Below are 22,500 nucleotides of genomic sequence, written 5' to 3'. Positions count from 1 at the left end.
ACAATATGCCGTGTAAGGTATTTACAATATGCCGTGTAAGGTATTTACAATATGCCGTGTAAGGTATTTACAATATGCCGTGTAAGGTATTTACAATATGCCGTGTAAAGTTTTCCATAGGCGAAACCGGTAGAGCTTTCGAAAAAAGAAATAATGAGCATAAGCGTGATGTTAGATACGCCAGAGAATCAAATGCGTGTTTCGTTCATTTACGTGATGAAGGTCACCAGCTTAACTGAATAAGCGCTAAATTAATTCATAAAACAGCAAATACTTATGAAAGAAAAATACTAGACCTTCACCCTCCTCCTGAGACCTGATTCAGCTCTTGTTCGATCTGTCTCTCTACCACAAAATTCTCTCCATGTATCCATTTCGGTTAATTACTCGTCTGCATAGGAACTCGTGAAGCGTTCGAATCGTTATGATATTGTTTGTGACTCTTTTCTTTTTCACACACACACACATATATACATATATATATATATATATATATATTTAATATATATATATATATTTTATATATATATATATATATATATATATATATGTGTGTGTGTGTGTGTGTGTGTGTGTGTGTGTGTGTGTGTGTGTGTGTGTGTGTGTGTGTGTGTGTGTGTGTGTGTGTTTGTGTATGTGTGTGAGTATATATATATATATATATGTGTACATGTATATACATATATAAACACATACATATATACGTACATATATATAATATATATTATATATATATAAATATTTGCATATATAGATATATATACATACATATATATATATATATATGTATATATATATATATATATATATATATGTACACACACACACACACACACACACACACACACACACATGTGTATTTTTGTGTGCGTATATATATATATATATATATATATATATATGTATATATATATATATAATATGTATATATACATATGTATGTATATATATATATATATATATATATATATATGTGTGTGTGTGTGTGTGTGTGTGTGTGTGTGTGTGTGTGTGTGTTTTCTCCAAAGAGAGCAGCCATTGCATTTAATCTGATATTTTTTTTTTAAATTAATACTCATTTCTTCCCAATTGCTGTACTTTACTTTTGTGTGTACGATAAAAGGATTTAATCCATGAAAAAATATATATATTTTTCCGGTGGGAAATATAGCTTAGTTGGCTGTACTTACTTACCTGTACTTTCTCTCCACTTTCCCAATTAACGGCGTAATGACGTCACGCGCGAAAGGACAGCTCGCTTGTAGGGTATATAAAGAGGAGGACACCCGAGGGACAGCACATCCCTCTGCACCCGCCTCGCTCTCAGTCCCAGGATCAAAATGAACGCTAAGGTTCGTACAAGCAATACGTTAAGTTACATATATTTTACTCAACACACACTCACATACACACACACAACACACACACACACACACACACACACACACACATATATATATATATATATATATATATATATATTGACACAAAGACAAACACAGTAACGTGTACACAAATATGAAAGGAAAACCGCCACAGTAAGAAAATAAAATAAAATTGAAATGTAACGTTTCGAACTCTTCACGAGTTCCTCTTCAGACGAATGATAAACCAAAATGGTTTATCATTCGTCTGAAGAGGAACTCGTGAAGAGTTCGAAACGTTACATTTCAATTTTATTTTATTTTCTTACTGTGGCGGTTTTCCTTTCATATATATATATATATATGTATGTATATATATGCACACATACGCCCGCACATGCTTACATATTTATGTATGTGAGTGTAAGCTTACTGCAAGGGTGCCACATATCAAATGTATATAATACATGTGGGTTCATGGCTTCAGTAATAACAATATCATGGATTATGTAATCCAGTGTCGCATGCTGACTCTGCGCGTGGCCTTGCATTTCATGCTCAATTCTCTTTCTTCAGGTGCTGTTGGTCGCTTTCGTCTGCGTCGCCTTCGGGAACGCCACGCCACTGTACCTTCCAAACGCGCAGGTGCCCGAGGTAAGAGCACCAGTACAAGGGTAGACGACCTGTTAGGAAAAAGACGCTAAATGTGAATATAACCATTAATCAGAACGGTCTCCACTGTGACGCGAGAGGGCTTTTTCACACAAAGTACGTACAGTGAAATAAAATCTCTTGTTTTGCTTTTTCAGACACCGAAAGTTTATGCCTTCGCGTACGGCATCCAGGATGACCTCAGCGGCAGCAACTTCGGCCATCAGGAGTCCCACGACGGCTTGAGGACGACGGGGCAGTACCGTGTGGCCCTCCCCGACGGCCGCGTCCAGAGGGTCACCTACACGGCCGACGAGAATGGCTACGTTGCCCAGGTCACTTACGAAGGCGAGGCCAGGTTCCCCGAGCCCCTCACGCCCTCGAATCAGGGCAGCCCTACGGCGTACAACCTCTACGCTCCGCCCCAAGCCTCTGCGCCCACCACCGCCGCCCCAGCCCCGCCTGCAAGGGACTCCGAGCGGTCGCTGGGCTACCTGCCTCTGCCGCTCTACCAGGCTCCCTCGGCCCCGCAGCAGGAGCCCGCTCGGCTGAGACTCGACTCCGCGCCCCTCGAGAGCCCCGAGGAGTCGCTCGCTCCCTCGAGGACGCTTTCGCTGCCAGCTGCCTTGGCGAGCCCTTGAGATGGCACTGCTGGTCATGGGATATGATGTCACTGTAATCCTTTGGTCTGTGCGCTGTATATATTTACAAAGTAAATTTGAAACATGTTTATTGTTCATGTCATTTCAAAATTCATTAGTCTGTTCAAAACTTCATCATCATTATTTTCCTGTGCCCTCTACATACAGTAAATGCACAATATCAAATATGCATATATGTGTGAATGTATGTGTTTATATATTTACAGACACACCCAAAAACGCAATATATATATATACACATATATATACATATACATATATATACATATACATATATATATACATATTATACACATATATAACCATATACACATACATATACAAATATAAACATATACGCATATATATACATATCTATATGCACATATATATATATATACATATCTATATGCACATATATATATATATATATATATATACATATCTATATGCACATATATATATACATATCTATATGCACATATATATACATATCTATATGCACATATATATACGTATATTTGTATATATACATAAATATACGTATATTTGTATATATACATAAATATGAATATATATATATACATATACATGTATATATACACACATATATACATACATAGATACATATGTGTGTGTATATATATGTGTGTATATATACATATATATATATATATGTATATATACGCACATATATACACACACATATGTGTGTGTATATATATATATATATATATATATATATATATATATATGTATATATACACACATATATATACACACACATATGTATCTATGTATGTATATGTGTGTATATATACATGTATATGTATATATATATATATATATATATTCATATTTATGTATATATACAAATATATATGCGTGTGTGTGTGTGTGTGTGTGTGTGTGTGTGTGTATGTGTATGTATGTATGTATGCATATACACATACCTAAATACTATATATACATATATACTTATATATTTGTGAATATATATATATATATATATATATATATGTGTGTGTGTGTGTGTGTGTGTGTGTGTGTGTGTGTGTGTGTGTGTGTGTGTGTGTGTGTGTGTGTGTGTGTGCGTGCGCGTGCGTATGTGTGTATGTGTGTATGTATGGGTGTATATACAATTATATATACAAATTTCTGGACAATTCCAGCATACGCAATATTTCTGCAGACCCATGAGTAAGAGTTGTTTTATTTAGAAATGTGTCATATCTATGGAAAATATTTACTTGACGCTATGAAACTAACAAGAAATGAATAGGAACTTGATAGATACCTCCAGGCAATGCGACCAAAGAGAGAAAATGAAGTTCAATTTTCAAGCCATTACAAACAAACAACATATGAGGACAAAAAGTGATTTTTGGACAACCAGTGACTGTTGAGCTATTAACTTTTCTCGGTTCCTGAAAGTGCAAACAAATACAATTATGAACATTATAATCCTCTATACCATATCATTGTACATATTTCTATTAGAATAAGTCAAGATAAATGACGGCTAAAAACTGCAAAGATTTATAATGTATGTATACATGATAATTCTCCCCTCGTACCCCGTGCTAATTCCAGCACTGGGAATTCGTCTGTTCGTCTTCACAATAGCAGAAACATGGCTTTGCATACAACTGAGCCTAATTTTCTTTCCAATCCCTCAACCGTTCCACGTGATTTTCATCAGATCGTAAATTTATAAAACATTATATGTATATGCAGTGACGGCGCTGACAAATTGCCTCAACTGGAATTCAAGATTTTCAAAAACTTTCCTTGAAATGTCTGCAAAACCCAAGTCCAGACTAACTAAAAGCGACTAAAAGTAGAATAAACAGATTAAGTTAAATGCAAAACCTATATAAAGCAAAAAAGGTTCTGTAAAAAAAAAAAAAAAAAAAAAAAAAAAAGTGAGCGTTATTTTACGATTCTTCCAGAGTTGATAACATTTTTCCATTCATCATTAGGGAAACATAGTGCGTTGAAATCAGCTGGTTGATGTTTACCACCCAACAAGCATTCCTTTCCCGGAGTTATATTTACGATCGTAAACGTTTAAGTATGTCTGAACAGTAAGTATTACAGAATTATATTTTTGCATTTCATGATAAGCAATATTTCATTCTCAATATAATCGGACATCAAGTTTGTGGATGTTACATTATATTCAACCTTTTGCTTTAAGTTCTCGATGTCTTTAGTTATGAAGATATACTGGAAAGTATACTCTTGTTAATATTATTTAATATATTCAGCACAGAGGATATTGTGTAAAACGCTCATGTATGTAAAGTCAACTGAAAAGTAATCTCGTGAACAGTTTTTGATATAAATAAATAGACAAATTAAATAATAACAATAATAATAATAATAATAATGATATAGATAATGATAATGATAATAATAATAACAATAATATTGATGATAATTATAATAATAGTAATAATAATAATAATAATAATAATAATAATAATAATAATGATAACAATAATAACAACAACAACCATAATAATAACAATAACAACAATAACACAAACGGAAAATAGACGGCTCATGCAAAGTTTCCTTAAGTGCAATGTTATATGAAGGAATTTTATATGATTATGTTAAGTTTTGATGTTATAATGTTATCAAACGATGTATAACACCACGCAAAAAGATATCAAAGATCATTATGGTAAAGTATTTTGGCGAAAGGGGTATAAATGGGTTCATTATTGGAACAAAATGTGTTAGATTTCAACGATCATGCCTCATTATTAGCTCTTCCCTCTGAGCTTCTTCTTGTCCTTCCCTCGGTTCATCCTCTCCTCCATCTCCTTGTACTTCCTCTCCTTCTCCTCCTCCATCTCCCGCCTCCTCTTCCTCTCCTCCTTCTCTCGTCCGAGCGCTTGGCTCTCCCGCCCCCTCTCTAGGCGCTCTTCTGGTTCTTCCTCTCCTCCTGCCTCTCCCTCTGCCTCAGCCTCTGCTTCTCGGGAAAAAAAAACTTCGAATGTGTTAGTGGTGGGGGTAAATTTAAGCGTGGGAGGAAGGCATTTAAAGCAACCAATTAATCCATATTATGTGATGCATCGAGTCGTTTTTATTTGCATTTATTTTCTAAATTTGACAAGATGTCTGTTCTTGTTCTCTGCTCTTCCTATGTTTATAAGTTTTAGTGTTGGAACCTATACAAGATTGTGTGATTTGCCTCCTCTTACTACGTTTATAAATTGCAATGTTGTATACGTATACTTGAAATGTTCCCCGTCTTTTACACCATCAACACTGGTAAACTGTAATGTCTGCGTAAGAAATTATTTATCTTATACTGATTTGCTGTTTAGTATTTTGGTGAATTATATACATTTTATAACAGGGTATAACTCTATATTTTTCCAAGACGCAAATGTGTAATAAAGTATATATGCAATACACTTTGCCGTTTGCTATACGGGTATATACTTTTTGAGAATTTGTCATGTCCACGTCTATATTTTCAACATTACGCTTTAGTATTTAGTATACAATCCTAATTAATTTTAGATTCGTATTTTTCAATAATTTGCTATATCTTTCAGGTCCTCAGAATCTGCAGCTGTTTGTGTCTACTGTCCCTTCGCCACTTTCCTAGCAATTGCAATACCTTTTAGACAACATCAACAAGCTCTGGACTTCGAGGAGGGAAACCTCAGGTCAAGATCTTTCAGGATTGCTAATGTTGAACATCCCCCCCCCCCCCATTAATTTGGGTCGGTTCTCTTATTGGTTTACATAAGGGGATCCTTGCTCTTACAACGAAAGTCCTTGCTCACATGATTGTATTAGTTACTCTAAATGAGATGTAGAGGATAGTTTTCCTAAAATTCGGGATACTTGGATAACGTACAGAAATTACACTTGCTGGATTTTTTGAAGGCAGATTGACCAATCAGGATAAAGATCAGATAGTAAACCGAGGTATCCCCTATATCTACTTGTAAATGGTGTCGGATTACTTGAAAGAGCAGTGCCAGTAACTAATTAGTTGTCCCTTTCAATCTGTTGGTTGATGATTAACTATATATTTTATAACGTTGAAGCAATTCTCCTCCTAATGCCATAGTCTCTACACGGAAGAGTATTTTACCATTCATATACACAAATATATATATAGTAGATAAAGGATGGACGGAACTACTCACCCCACCTTTCTACTCACCCCAACAGGAAGAGTTCTTTGTCCTAACAGCAATGAATAAGACAAATCTCATTATCCGGGATTTTCTTGCATGTGCATCATTGCTTGAATTAGTTGTCAGCCGATGTATATAAAAACATCCTTTTAAATACGAATCGAATTATAAAATCTAAATAATCTATCAACTCTAACGCAAGTATTATTCTCGCCACAAAAGATATTTGAAAAGACGTAGGAAACAAAAAATATTTACCAAAGATAAGAGAAACGAGAAGAAAGACAACGAATCAGGAAAGACAATGTAAAAGGAAATATTCTACTATCAAGAGAAATCCCAAATATTCAAAAAATGGTAAAGTCAAGTGCGGCCTACGAATTGACCCGTTGGGGCCCGGCCACTTGTAAAAGCATCGGCGTCAACATTCTAAAATAATAATAATAATAATAATAATATTAATAATAATAACAATAATAATATTAATAATAATAACAATAATAATATTAATAATAATAACAATAATAATATTAATAATAATAACAATAATAATATTAATAATAATAAAATAGAAAATATATTTAGATTTTATAATTTGATTCGTATTCAAAAGTTTTTTTTTTTAATTAGTTTTCAGACGATGTATAAAAAAATCTTTTAAATACGAATCGAATTATAAAATCTAAATATATTTCTTATTCTATTATTATTATGATTATTGTTATTATTATTATAGTGCATTGTCAAAAAAGTATTCTTTTCAACGAAACAGCTACCGAGTCGACCAACCGGAACCAACAATTGAAGAACTAAGGTTATAATCAAGTGGCCTGTTGCTGCCTTTCTGCATAGCTGCCGACCTGAGTGACCTCTGACCTCGAGAGGGGGACGTTATCTCCTTAGAGAACACTCGTGAACCGCCAAACACGAGCAAGTGTCAACAAACACCTGTTAACTTTTCCCGGAGCCAAAGAGACAAACTCTGGCCTCGATCCTGGATCCCTCAACGTGCGAAGGTAAACACAACACAAAACTAGTTTCATCCTAGGTGTCAATACCTGAACCTACCATATCGAGGCAAACAAAAATAAGAGGTCAGCTCTCAGATACCCCCAGAGCAACGCGCGGACTGTCATGACTGTCAGTAGTCATCGTAGGAGGCTTATCAAGGTAAAAACGAGCATACTGATTTTCGCCGTGTTATGAAGTATTTTAATGCGACAGAAATAATACTGGATGGATTCATAAAAAAATAAGCAATTTAAAAGCAAAAATATCGGAAGAAAACTCTAATCCCTTCCAACCCTCCTTTTCTTTCTCTCTCTCTTTCTCTCTCTCTCTCTCTCTCTCTCTCTCTCTCTCTCTCTCTCTCTCTCTCTCTCTCTCTCTCTCTCTCTCTCTCTCTCTCTCTCTCTCTCTCTCTCTCTCTACTCAGAGCCTTAGGTATATAAAATATTGGGAAATGTCGAAAAGCAGGTAAAGAAATCAATGTTGTTCAAGGACAAGAGACGGTTACGAAATTAGTATAGTTGATCATCGATGCATCATATCCCTACAAAACCGCCAAGCTCCCTTCAGCGCACGTCTGGCTTTGATATCGTTCTTTTCTTTAATGAATCAAGGTTCTTGGCCAACAACACTAGAGGTAGCACCTTCGAAAATGTATATTTCTACCGCAGGTCTGTTTCGTAATCTGAAGTGGTCATTGTCTATCTGGACGCTCCCAAACTCAGATGAACTGTATTTGATATGAGTTGATTTCAATTTGCATGTGCAGGTCACCATACTTATTCTCCCCAAGTAGGGGTTGCTTCTTTACATGTTTTTCGTAACCTGCCAAAGGAAATTCAGCAGCGCTTTATCCGATCCAACTGACTGGTCAGTATTTGAGACGGTCCACTTCTGAATCATCATCATCATTTGGGAGCTAACGCTGCCAGGGGCGCATAACCGCATTTACCCTTTGCTTCCACCTACGAGGGTCCCTCATGGCGAGCCGCCAGGCAGGGGCCCGGCCCATCTCTAGTTCCTCACGACAGGTTTGATCGATCTGCCCAAGCCCCCATAGGCCTACTCCACCCAGGGTTGTCACGGACAGAGACAACTTGATGGGCAGGGTCATCCTGCGGGAATCAAGTTGGCGATCACGGATTGTGCGAGTAACAGGTCCTGTACCGGTCTCACGGTGCAGCCGTTGGTTGGACACATGGTCCCGCCAACTGTACCCCATGATCCGGCGCAAGGATCTGTTACAAAAGGCAAATCAAGACGAGATTCCAGAGCACAAGATAGCGTCCAAGTTTCACTACCATATAGTAAAACTGGCAGTATCAGGGCCTTGAAAATACGTAGCTTGGTCCTCCTGCACAGGTACCGGCATGTCCAAATACTCTTGTCGAGAGATTTCATGACCCCTGCTGCCAGGCCAATCCGTCTATTGACTTCCTGGTCTGACAGCCCAGAGTCGTGAGCTGCACTACCGAGGTATATAAAGCTCTCTTTGACTTCGATATTTTCACCGCAAGCACGTACCGACTGCACAGGGTCTCCTAGTAGGCCCCAAAAATCCTGGATCTTGGTCTTGTTACAGGAGACCTCTAGCCCCAGGGGCTTCGCTTCATTGCTAAATGCATCAAGAGCCTCCACTAGGGTTTCCAGAGATTCAGATAGAATGGCAACATCATCAGCAAAGTCAAGGTCTGTAACCTTGATATTACCCAGAGTTGCTCTACAGTGACTTTGGACAGTAGCTCTACCCAGTATCCAATCCATGCAAGTGTTGAAAAGTGTTGGTGCAAGAACACAGCCTTGCCTCACACCTGAACTAACAGGGAAGAAGCTCGACAGGCCCCCATCACACTTTATAGCACTTTCAGTGCCTGTATACAGGTTTGCTATTAATCCAACAATCCTTGTTGGAATTCCTCTTAGCCTCAGGATCTCCCAGAGTGATTCGTGATGCACCGTATCAAACGCCTTCTTGAGGTCGATGTAGGCTGCGAGCAGCCCACGTCCGAACTCACGACGGCGCTCTACAATGACTCGAAGCGCCAGGATGCGGTCTATTGTGTACTTGCCAGGAGTGAATCCAGATTGCTCCGGCCTTTGGTGCCTCAGCTGGTGGTCTCTGATACGTCTCAGTAGGATGTGCGCGAGTACCTTGCCTGGTACACTGAGTAGTGTAATGCCTCGGTGATTGCTGCAGTCCCAGCCATCCCCTTTCCCCTTCCAGAGAGGGATGACCTAACCCCTCAGCAGGTCAGGGGGAATGGTACCAGTCTGCCAGATGGCAGACAGGAATGCATGCAAGCCCCTTGCCATAGGACTCCACCAGCCTTTAACAATTCAGCTGGGATGCCACAAACACCTGCTGCTTTACCACTCTTCAGCTTGGAGATCGCCCCCGCGATCCTCGCTGATCCTCGCTGATGGGTGGGTATGGTAGAGGAATCTCAACGTTACCCACATCTAAGTTAACTGTTGGTGGATCAACCTGATACAACTGCTCAAAATACTCAGCCCAACGCACAGGCACCCCATCAGGATCTGAGATTATTAGGCCACTTACTGAGCGGACTGCAGTCGTCTGTGAGGAGGGCTTGGAGTTCAGCTTTCTCAGGGCTTGGTAGGCAGGACAAAGGTCATTTACTAGGAAATGGCTTTCGACCTCCTCTGCAAGATTACTGATAAACTGTTCCTTATCCCTTCTCAACAGTGACCTAGTCCTGCGCACCAGAGAACGGTGCAAGTTGCAATCCCCTGACAATCGAGCCGCATCTCTGAATCTGGAAGTTATTAAATAGATCCTTTTATCACCAATGTTTCCACCTGGGGGGAAGGAAATATTATCCTAAAAATTATTGCCTCTTGCAAATTTTCTTCATCCTAAATTTCTTTCAGAAGAACGAAAACGAAATTTTATATAAAAAAATGAATGCTAAATTATCATTGCATACAAAGTGAATGGCCATATACAAATTCGTATGGGGAGAAAATTAAATCATAGAAATACAGATTACATGTATTTTTTACCATGTATACAATTGCGTAAGTTGTTTTCTGTCTTCATTCTGGTTGTATTTTTAACAGATTAAGATGTTAATATTCTTATTAGAATCAGAAAGATAAAAAACAATAATTTTTTTTTTTCAGTCGTTGCACTGTTTCTCAAAGTGAAAAATAAGACAAAAATATGTTTTCTTATTTGATAAAAATGTTAAATTTTTAAAATCTGCCACATGAAGAGACTATCAAAGTTTAAAGTCACCCACTTTTAGTTTGGTCTATGCTTATTGTAAAATTGACATATGTAAACATATATATAATTGTAGACTAAACAAAGTTTTGAAAAAAATCTGAATAATAAAAAATGAGATGCCAAACTGTGACTCATTGCACTTCCACAAATCAAAGGTTTTACTTTAATTATAATTGCTAGATTATGTGAAATTATATATTCTATGAAAAATGATAAACTAGTATTCTTCACATCTTTTTCATAGTAATCTTTGGAAAGCCTTTCTCAAAGAATTGAGAACTGAGGAGCCCAAAAGTCTTTCAGTTTTCCATTTTAACAATTAAATTACTTTCCATTTATAAACAATTCAATGTCCTTTATGTGGGAATAATATAAACCACCAAATCCACCTTTATATTTATTGCTGAGGAATGCACCTGTACAAGCTTGGGTACAAAATATGTACAAAAAAATGTTATCCCTATCGTCAATTGGCATTTTCGCACTATGAGAGACATTCCCCAGACACACTTAATGGAATAGTTGAATTCCCATTCATTCAAAAAGGATAATAATTTCCTACGACACTATTATGCTAGGTTAATATCAAGCCATTCACAGAAAGGATCTTATGTCCAAACAAAAACAACCCATAACAAAAGACAAAGGAAAGACTACAAAAAGGATAGGGATTCCCACCAGAAAAGCATGCAATATATTAAGGTTACTTTCTGAAATAAAAAGGAGTTAGAAATTATCAGCGGAAACTCGGGAAATAGGCTGGTTCATTACGACACTGGGATGCCACTAAAACTTACGACTGTCAACTGAAGATTAAGGTGAAGGGTGTGTAAGAACATGCACATCACAGAGACTTCAGAAAATGAAATGATAATCAAAACCTCATAATGAAGACAAAAAATTATGACAAGGATGAGTATATTATTGTGTCCTTTTAATAAAAAGTCATTGCCAATACAATGCTGTTCTTGACCATATTTTGAGGGTTAACCTAATCCTTGTATTATTAAAATAAGTTGAAGATATCAGGCTAATGAATCCTGTTAACACTGTATAAATATTACACTGTGTTCTCCATTTGGTCTTAATTAAATCTATTATTTTTAATGTGCACATATGAATCAATTTCCCTAGTTAATTCACACAATAAGTCCTATACAATATTGGGCACAAATTAAAAAATAGGTAGTGGTTACAGGCCTCAGTGCATTCACTAAAATGCTGTCAAGACCAAAACTACATAGTCTGTACTACTTGTTTACTAGATATTTATCTTCTGTTTCTTTATTATTATTTTTTTTTTTATGAGACAGCCTTATAGCAGATATTCAATAACATCAAAACTTTTAACAAATGGGCTGAGAACTATTCAATTCGTGAAATTCCCTCCCTCTGGCTCTCTCATAAATTTCCCTTCTGAACACATTGAACCTAGGGAGAAACAAGCACACTTAACAAAAAACATACAGTAGCCAATTCCATTGAAAAAAGACTGACTAAACAGAGCACTTTGACAGCAGATTAGAGTCTGTGTTTTTCAGAGACAAGTAAACCACTTAATCCTACTTTATAAAACCAATATGTTCCTTACACAGCTGTATTCACAACCAGCTGCCTATCCCCCCCGCATTAATATCATGATTTTAGTAATAAAAAAGAAAAAGGATGAAAAAAGAAAAGAAAAAAAATTATACATATGTATATATGTATATGATATATATAATACATATACATATATAATATATATACATACATATATAATATATATACATACATATATGCACACATGCACGCACGTATGCACAGACACGCGCACACCCGCGCACACGCATGCACGCACACCCGCACACACACACACACACACACACACACACACACACACACACACACACACACACACACACACACACACACACACACACACACACATACATATAAACATACATACATGTGTATAAATATACATATGTGTATAAATATACATATGTGTACAAATATACATGTGTACAAATATACATATGTACAAAAATACATATGTGTACAAACATACATATGTGTACACTCTCTCACTCACACACACACACACACACACACACACACACACACACACACACACACACACACACACACACACACACACACACTATAACATTTATTTCAGTAAAAAAAAACTTGGGTACCTGAACTTGTATCTGTTCCATAACTTCTAACTGGTTGTCTCATTACATAACCAAAAGGTGAACAGAAGACTCTACAAGCAACATAAATCCCTATAGAGAATCTTCACCTGAAGTGTCACTGCTTAGAACGTTTCTAGCATGACATAATGTTCTTGTGATGCAAATGAGTATCTCTTGTAGCACTTGTCCGAGGCTGGTTCTTCTAAAACACAATATACAATGCATCCATTCAAAATATAACAAAATTTCATAAGTAGGGATTGTCCAAGGAGAACACTGAGACATGCAACATATACTATGTACATATAGAAAACTAATATATATCTCATCCTTCCCCTGATGAAATGATTATGACAAGACCTTTTTTTACTGGTGAAAATTATGAAAGTAAGAACCATCCACATCTTTAAAAAAAAGAGAGAGAATAAAAGCAAAGGACATTCACTCAATCAATTTCCTGATCTTACATGGGGCCATAGAGCAGAACGGACAATATTTTCTGTACAATATTTACATCATGAACTATGAGGAATCTTCTAACTATAAAAATACACCCTATATTAACCATTTACGTGTGGACAACAGTAACTCTGAAAATATATTTCACAGGAATAATCATGAATTAAATGCATTTCTGGAACATTTCATGCCATTCACTCCCAACCCATACCTCAATGCCTTTTTTCTTCTTCTTTTTTTGGTATACAGCCATGGTAACTCAAGCTTGTAGTAATAAACACATAAACAAAACCACTTCAAAACCATGTCAGTGAATGTGGACATTGCAAATCTAATGGAAAAATGCTAGCAAATCCGTGAGGGTATTTTTCCTAAAATAAGATGTTTAAATTTAGTTTTACAAAGGACAGTTGAAATGTTATTACAGTTATTAATTCTTAAACTGGCATTTCATAAAAAAGAGAGCTTTATCACAATTAAATTATATCTAGTGTCATGTTTTTAGTCAAAGAACATTTTTTTTCTTTTTTTCTTTTTCTTTTTTCAACAGAATGTGTCCACCATAAATATTACAATACAGAGCCCCACCTGAACCTGCAGTATGAACACTCAGATTATTTTGAAGTGTCTGTGTATCTTTGATAGAATTATCACACTGTATTATAATAAAAATCCATTTACTACACAGTTTCATTATATCAGCATTTCCTCGGCACATGGCACTACCTTCTCAATGTTTGTTTTTCTGAAGCCACATCACGCATTACAATTTTTTACAAGTGTGGCAAAAAAGTTCAGAGCAGACAGTTAGTTCCATAGCCTACAAATTATGATGATAAAAACTGTTCATTCAATTCAATGCATTTCCTAAACAAGCAGTTATTACTACCTACTACAGTTTAGGCCTTGATTTCAGCTATTTGCAAGTGAGAAAATGTACCTTCATTGGTAAACAGTTGAAACAATCACACTAATACAAAGAGAAAATATAGTGATATGTTCTTCTCTTCAACCATATGAATACAACTCTTCTGTAAGCTGCTTAGACATACCTGAGTTGTCAAAGGTGTGTTAAATACAGCATGACTGACAATGGGAGTCTTTCATTCAGAATGCAGCATATTTAATTTTCATACCACATAGCAGCATTTTACTCAGTTTCAAAAAGAAAACAATTCTAAAGGAAATCATAGAACACAAGTCAGAAAATTGTCTCTATCCACAACACCCACCTGCTAATGTGAATCTGCACTCATCAAATTTCTTGCATTCTTACATTCACTCAACAGGAGCTCTTATCACATCTATATTCACTCACTTATTTGAACACAAAAATGTATAATGTATAAAAACAGGAAAATCTTTTTACATATAAAAGTAAGTATCTAGTGAGAGGGTCTGATGTTGGAGGATTGGCTTGCGTACAATCCCCCATATTTTTTTTTTTTTTTCATCTATGGGATGATGTTAAAAAATATAAAAGTACTTCAGTACACATTGACTACATAATGGTTGCTCTATAATTTAGTTTTTTTTTTTTATCTTTTACTATAAAAACATAGTTCCTAAGACAGGATATACATGACATTTGGGTTGTTGCAAACCCAGCTTATATGTACATCAAAGCACCTCTAGCATCTTGGTTTTTTATGAGTATTCTGTCTATTGACTTGTGTTTCCTGGGAGAACTTCACTGTTATTGTCTGTATCATACTTTTTACTTCTCAGTCTAAAACTGCACTGGAAGAGCAAGTGAATAGTCCTCTACTAGCTTATTTCTCATGTTCCCACTAAGAAATTCCTTAATAAATAACTTTTTTCTTCCTACATACAGTACCTGAGAAAATGTAAAAGTAAAATATAATAATAATAATGATAATGAGACTAATCATAATAGTAATAATAATAATAATAATAATAATAATAATAATAATAATAATAATAATAATGATAATAATAATAAAAACATACTGATAACACTAATAACAATAATAATAATAATAATAAAAGTATTAATAATAATAATAATAATAATAATAATAATAATAATAATAATCATAAATAATGATCATGATAATAGTAATAACAGTCTCTACCACATGGCTTTCTCGAGTTCAATCACGACTCATCTTCAAGAATCCATTACCCCAAGGCTCAGCTCATCTACTCTACCAGTTTACAGGAACTTTTAGAAAGACTGGAGCAGAGACCACTGCACGACACATCTGACCTGTCCGCTTTAGTGTGAGATATAGGCACGCCAGGTTACTTTAAACGTATGGTCTGGAAGATGGTCGCTGGAAGCCACCAGTTGTATATGAGGAATGCCATGTATCCTCCACTAAGCCACAATGTATTTTGCTCCAACTCCTTCTTGTATGCAATAATGAACCAAGAAATTAAACGAGCACAATTTTCTGACTGAAACTTAAAAATCACTATGACTAATCTTTATTAATAATAACAAATGCAGCTAAAATAAAATGGCACCATTAAATATGAGTGACTCCCTCTACATAAAACATGACTATTCCACCAAATATTGAGACAAATTAAAAATAGACAAATGTCTACTGACTCACATTAGACTGGTCTGCTTAATCAGACGAAGTAATTCAATAATATTTTCTTAAAAGTTTGCCAAATATAATAATGATATGATACATTGCATGATTACAGTATTCATTTTGTGACAAATTATTGTTGTGAAAACCTAAATATTAACATGTATAAAATAATAACAAGCTTCACCCATATCACACATTTGATATGTCCTATGCTATCCTTACTTGCAGTCAAGTTCATAGATATACATTCCAAAACTGAATGGATCAAAGCTCTTTTAAAGAGCATATTATTTTCTGGGGCACCAGAGCTCAGTCCATGAATCTACTTTTAACTTCTAACATTAACACTAACTCATGAACATTGCATTGAACAACTTCCCCTAGCTATCACACTGATTAAAAAAAATTAAATGGTAACAAAGTATCATAAAAGTCTATGCAAAGCTAAGGAAATTGATAATGAAAAGTTTAGTCACACTGTTTTAACTAGACACCTTTTTTATGACCTCTTATAAGTGACACTTGAAAAAAAGTAAAAAAAGAAATGCACAATATTAACAATATAAATACCGAGTATTCCCTAATTAGCTACTATTGTTAGCTTCCTATTTTTTCAATCTGTCTGTATTTTTTCCTTTGCATGGATACCTTGTCCTTGAAGAGTACAGGATCGAGGCGTAAGTTAGAATGTTTTAGTGGAATATGACCTAATAAAGAAGCAAATGTGTTCAGGCAGACGCTGCGCTGGTGGAAGTGACTGGGGTCCGTCCACACCCATCTGGAAGCAGAGGGAAGAAATGCAATATGAAATGATGTTTCTTGAATCAGGGAAAACAACAAATTTCAAGAAAAAGTAAATATTACTCGACAAATATCTTTAAGAAATAAAAATAAAAATAAAGAAATACATCAATAAATGTATATTCATATATATACCTATATCTACATCTATCCATCAGTTATAGAAAAGGTATGAATGAGAATGAATATCTTTTTTATACAACAATAATTTATTAATCATGAATGAACATCCTGAGCAGCTGTTTAAGACTTCAACAAAATACTCAATTCCTTGAATCCTAGGAAAACAACCAAATTTCCCGTACGTGACAAAGCAACGCTCCTAGAATGTCTACATATTAAGATATTTCCCCATTCATTTATCCCTTCCACGACACACACCTTGCTTCGGAGGAATAGTCCTTGTATTGCTTCCGCTGGGTGAGCTTGATGGGCGGGCGGCGGATCACAGCTGACACAAGGAAATTCATGAGTATATCATCACAATTCTTAGTAGTGGATACAGTGGAGAGGAGACCGGATGCTGACTGGTGAGTGTACACGTGTTGCCAGTAACGGTGATAGACCGCTGCTCCAGTCAGCACCATTGAGTACGAATTGGTCCATCTGCTGGTGTAGCTCCAGCCAGCCTGAGAAGTGAGTAAATTGGAATAAAATTTACTTTTAATTTAAATTGGAAAAAACATGGACAGCTGTCTTAATATTCTTAATATAACCACAAATATATGTATAAGTGAGTCAGGACTAAGGCCCTTCTCAGTTTACCAACTTCAATTTACACACACACACACACACACGACATATATAACAAAACTAATACGAACTTACAGAGATACAAAATCAATATTATCACTAAAACCTTTCCCACAGCCCCAAATCAGTAAAATAACACTAGCTCTATATATGCTGTATGTTATTCCAAATCCAATTCTTAGTCTTTTCCTTACCTTGGCATCATCCCAGTGGTGAGATCGGGCAGGATAGCCAACAATCCGCTCAGGGAAAGTCCGCCAAACGGTAAAGGCAAAGTCCAGTTCATCAGTGGTTAACGTAACATCCTCATCCAGTGAGAAAACTGCATCAGTTGTGATGAGTGGATGAGGCTGATGACGGGCTGAGATTGAGCGGTCGGGGGGCACCACTATGTGCACTGGGACACTTCCTCCAGGTATTCGGTTCTCCGTGGGGGGCGCCTGGCTACTGGTCCACACCACAATTATCTGAAGTAAAGAAAAAACACTAAATTGCATAAAACTATTGCAGTTTTAAACAAATACACACAAATCATGTGTACATACACACACAAATCATTCATACATACATGCATATATACATTATATATATATATATATATATATATATATATATATATATATATATATATATATGTATGTATGTATGTATACACATTACATATTACTGTCTGTACTTTTAGCCTTTACAATTGTCTTTCCCTTACAAGAGGTCCTGATTACTGCAGCAACTTGGAAAATGTTTCAAACCCTACAAAATAACAGTGAAACAATGAGCATTACTCAGGCTGGTCCTTTCTCCTGTTATTACTTTGGGGTATATTCATGATACACTGGCTTTACCTGATAATAAAGAAGCCTTACCTTTTCCACAAACTTGCTGCGGGCAATATTCTTGACCAGTTTGTACAAAGGTGTGGTCTGGGTTAGACCTGTGCCCCCGTGCGTGACTGAGATGACTGCCGTGTACCTGAAATAACGAAACCCAAAATGGTCACCAAGATCTCCATCACAGACAAACCCACAATCTCCCTCAAGACCATCCAAAATATTCCGAAAAAAAGAAAAGAAAAAGAGAAAATTAGAAACAACAGAAACTATCAAATATTTATCAAAGCCCACGACTTACCTTGGACTAGGACTTATGCCCAGCGACGTTAAGTAGAAAGGGAAATGCGGCAAGTAGTCTGAGAAGGTGAGGTTGACAGCCAGAGCCCCCGGGGAGGAGTTCCACACGGCCAGAGACCTCGCCCTGTGCCTCCTTACCCTATCTGCAACTATCTGCAAGTCCAGATCCTCAGTCAGGTCATGTGGTAGGGATGTGCATGTGTATGTGTACGTGTTTATTTATTATTATTTTTAAAATTATTTGTGTGTGTATGTGTGTGTGTGTGGGGGGGGGGGGGGATGAGCGAGTGAGCGAGTGAGCGAGTGAGTGAGTGAGTGAGTGAGTGAGTGAGTGAGTGAGTGAGTGAGTGAGTGAGTGAGTGAGTGAGTGAGTGAGTGAGTGAGCGTGTGTGCGTGTGTGTGTGTGTGTGTGTGTGTGTGTGTGTGTGTGTGTGTGTGTGTGTGTGTGTGTGTGTGTGTGTGTGTGTGTGTGTGTGTGTGTGTGTGTGTGTGTGTGTGTGTGTGTGTGTGTGTGTGTGTGTGTGTGTGTGTGTGTGTGTGTGTGCGTGTGCGTGTGCGTGTGCGTGTGCGTGTGCGTGTGCGTGTGCGTGTGCGTGTGTGTGTGTACGTGCGTGTACGTGTGTTTACGTGTGTGTGTGTACATGTGCGTGCGCGTGTGTGAGTGTGCGTGAGTGAGCAGCGACTATGAACACATGTGTTTGTAATGATAAAGGAGTTATATTTGATATTCCACGTTTGAACTCTTCTGAACTTCTGCACAGCATTAATGCAAACAAGCGATATAAAAAGTACGCATGTGCAAAAATGAATACCAGTCTTAATCACGTGACATCCTCTGCCCGGCGCCACGTACCTCTAGCGTAGAAAAGACGATCTTCTGGATGGAAGAGAAGTACTGGTTCCACATGAGCTGCGTCTGCTGCCTCATCTGCAGGATCTGGGAGGCGTTGATGGAGCGGACCATGTCGGGGACCTGCGCCGGGAAAACTCTTTTCAGTCTCGGGAACGGACAAAACCTCGGCAATTTATTCGCATGCAATTATGAGAAAAACACGGGCTGCCTCTGAGCACCCGAGGCGCCGCATCCTCACCTGCAGCAGGAGCCTTTCGTCGGCCCAGAGGGCGGACCGGCTCCAGTCGATGACCTCGCTGAAGGGCAGCTCCCAGCCATTGGCCAGCAGGACGGGCACACAGCCGGCTTGCAGCACCTCCAGGAACCTGAAGGAGCCGAGGCGGCGTCCGCGGGGCACCAGGCAGAAGGTCGAGTTCCGTAGGAGCACCTCGTAGTCATATCTGAAAATGGGCGACGCGTTAGCACCTTTTCTTTGCTCAAGGGTACAAAATAATGTTAATCATAAAATAATAGTAGATAATACATAATAATGGCAAGCATGACATTAGCGGACAGGCTCATAGTTAACAACAAAGAGTATATTTGTCGCAACTGGAGCGCAAAAATAACAATTTGACCTTTCACACAAGGCGGTGTCGACTTGATATCAAGTACATTATATATTTGAGGAGTTTTATTTACATCCCAGTTTTCGTAAAAGTCATTTTACATTAAAAGCCATAAATCTGAACGTGTACGGGATATCAAAGGCAATGCAGCTAGAATAAAGAGTGGTCAAAAGGCACACAGTGCAAGACGGCAAAAATAGAGAAACGACGCTCACAATAAACCGCATGCTAAAGGTCGCTCTAAAGTCGCTTTTGAGTGGCTCAACGGTTTTATCTATTTATTCGGCCAAGCTTTCTCCTCAAGCACAAACGAAAGCCCTACCGACGTAATATTAAACATTTTGCCCATGCAGTCAAATTTGGACCTTCTTAACCTCCTCTGTCTGCTTTAAACATTTTTTTCTTGGTTTACAGTTTGATCCCGTGTCGACCAGAGGAAGCAACCGCTGCCAGGCCCATACAGGGCTTGGAGGGGGGAGGGGGGGGAGGCATCCATCAAGGATAACAGAAATCGAGTTCGGGACCAACAAAGAAAACGCAGCCAAGTGTGGCTATCAGCAGGGGAGACTCAAACCTTATACGACTCCCGTTCTCCTGTCGATATCGCCCAATACATCATCCTGATTGCCTCTGACATCGATACAGTGTTCCCGTCCTGCAAGAGAAATGTGTGCGTGTGGCGGTCCCGATTCCTCGCGTCCTTGCCCCTGCTTTACTCGAATCCACGATGTCGCCCGAGATAGGGGCTGGCAGTGACGAGGGCGAGTCCGGCCGAGGTCCGGACGGAGCGTGGGCGCCGCACACCGTCTGCCTCAGCCTCCTTCCTACGTGGATGACGCGACCTGACACTCTGTCTTCGCCCCGGCTCCGCGAGCAAGCACGGTCCTAAGCCTCCGCTTCCGTTGAGGCGACGATCCCGGCAGGAGCGAGAGGAAATTAGCCCTTAAATAAGTAGCAACGTCCCGGCTCGCTAGACCCGGCGCGAGTGAACTTCCCATGGCGACGCCCATCGTGGCCGCCCTCCATAAAAGAGCCAGTCCCCCCCCCCCCTAAACCTAACACAAAAAAAACACTATAGACTAGAAGGCGGGAGTCCAACATACACGCAACAATTACATAAGCGTAAACTAAACGGACTAAATTAACGTTAACACTATTCAAACAAACAGCAAGCGTACCCCTCCTCCCTCCTCCCCGGGGATCGTGCCCTGTAGTACGCACCGTCGCCGCCCACTACGGCAGCCGGCACCGCGTTGTCCGGTTCGAGCTCCGGTCACCTTGCTCTTGCCTCGACCGGTCACTCGGTCAGAAGTTGAACAAGCAAGGGATGGCAAGTTCTCTTATCTCTCGGTACTCATGCTTGCACAGCTGCCTGACTGCATGTTTGGTTGTTTCTGCTTTTTTGCTTGTCTGCCTGTCTTCCTGCTGCTTCCCTATATGTCTGTTTGTCTATGTACCGAACTGCATGTCCTATCTGTCTGTTCCTTCCCTGTATATGTGAGTAATTGCCAATCTGTCTATTTGACCGTCTTTCTAGCACCTGTATCTACCAATCAATCCATCTGCTTATACTTCGTCTGGTCGTCTGCCTGAACTTCTGCCAGCTTCCCTGCCCACCTCCTCCTCCCCGGCTGTCTGCCACCTTGCGGTCGTGTGCCCCCCCCCCCCCCCCACCATCGCCCCCCACGGCAAAAGACCGCTACGCCCCATTCAGCGGTGCCACGCGAGCCGCGGATCCCACAGCCCTTGTAACTTTACTCGCCGCCACAGCTGCCCCGCGCCCAGCGAATGGAAAAAAAGTGGGCGGAGATGGTAAATAATCTCTGGACGTGGTGCCCGACTCTCCTGCTGTGATAAGCTATTCCAGTGCGGGCAGTCGTGCAGAAAAACACACGTTCTGAAAAGAAGAGGGCGAGCGGAAAAGAGAGAAAGAGGGGGGGGGGGGAGTAGACAAATATCAACGAGCGAAATCCAAATCCAAGGACAATCGTGCATGAAACTGAGCGCAGCGCTTAACCAGCGCTCACGCAGTCAGTCAGTCAGTCAGCCTGTCTGCCTGCCTGTTTCCT

General features: G+C 38.5%; 2 protein-coding genes across 2 annotated transcripts in view; one reads left to right on the top strand and one right to left on the bottom strand.

Moving 5' to 3' along the window:
- The first annotated feature begins 1,168 nt into the window (after positions 1-1,168).
- LOC125032397 (cuticle protein 18.6-like) lies at positions 1,169-2,656 on the top strand. Its single transcript, XM_047623493.1, has 3 exons — positions 1,169-1,352; positions 1,941-2,018; positions 2,174-2,656. The coding sequence occupies exons 1-3, from the start codon at positions 1,341-1,343 to the stop codon at positions 2,654-2,656; spliced, it is 573 nt and encodes a 190-aa protein (XP_047479449.1). The 5' UTR covers positions 1,169-1,340.
- A 13,029-nt stretch (positions 2,657-15,685) lies between these two features.
- Positions 15,686-22,500, bottom strand: part of LOC125032085 (exostosin-1-like) — a 322,812-nt gene continuing 315,997 nt past the window's right edge. The window contains exons 2-8 of the mRNA XM_047623065.1: positions 20,062-20,263; positions 19,824-19,943; positions 18,972-19,123; positions 18,707-18,812; positions 18,038-18,310; positions 17,472-17,719; positions 15,686-17,067 (exon numbers count right to left, since the gene is read on the bottom strand). Of these exons, the coding sequence (XP_047479021.1) occupies positions 16,887-17,067; positions 17,472-17,719; positions 18,038-18,310; positions 18,707-18,812; positions 18,972-19,123; positions 19,824-19,943; positions 20,062-20,263 (1,282 nt within the window). The 3' untranslated portion in view covers positions 15,686-16,886. The remainder of the gene's footprint in view (positions 17,068-17,471; positions 17,720-18,037; positions 18,311-18,706; positions 18,813-18,971; positions 19,124-19,823; positions 19,944-20,061; positions 20,264-22,500) is intronic.

This window comes from Penaeus chinensis, chromosome 14 (genome assembly GCF_019202785.1).
Source record: "Penaeus chinensis breed Huanghai No. 1 chromosome 14, ASM1920278v2, whole genome shotgun sequence".
NCBI classification, from domain to species: Eukaryota; Metazoa; Arthropoda; class Malacostraca; order Decapoda; family Penaeidae; genus Penaeus; species Penaeus chinensis.
This window is presented reverse-complemented; position numbering and strand designations above follow the sequence as displayed.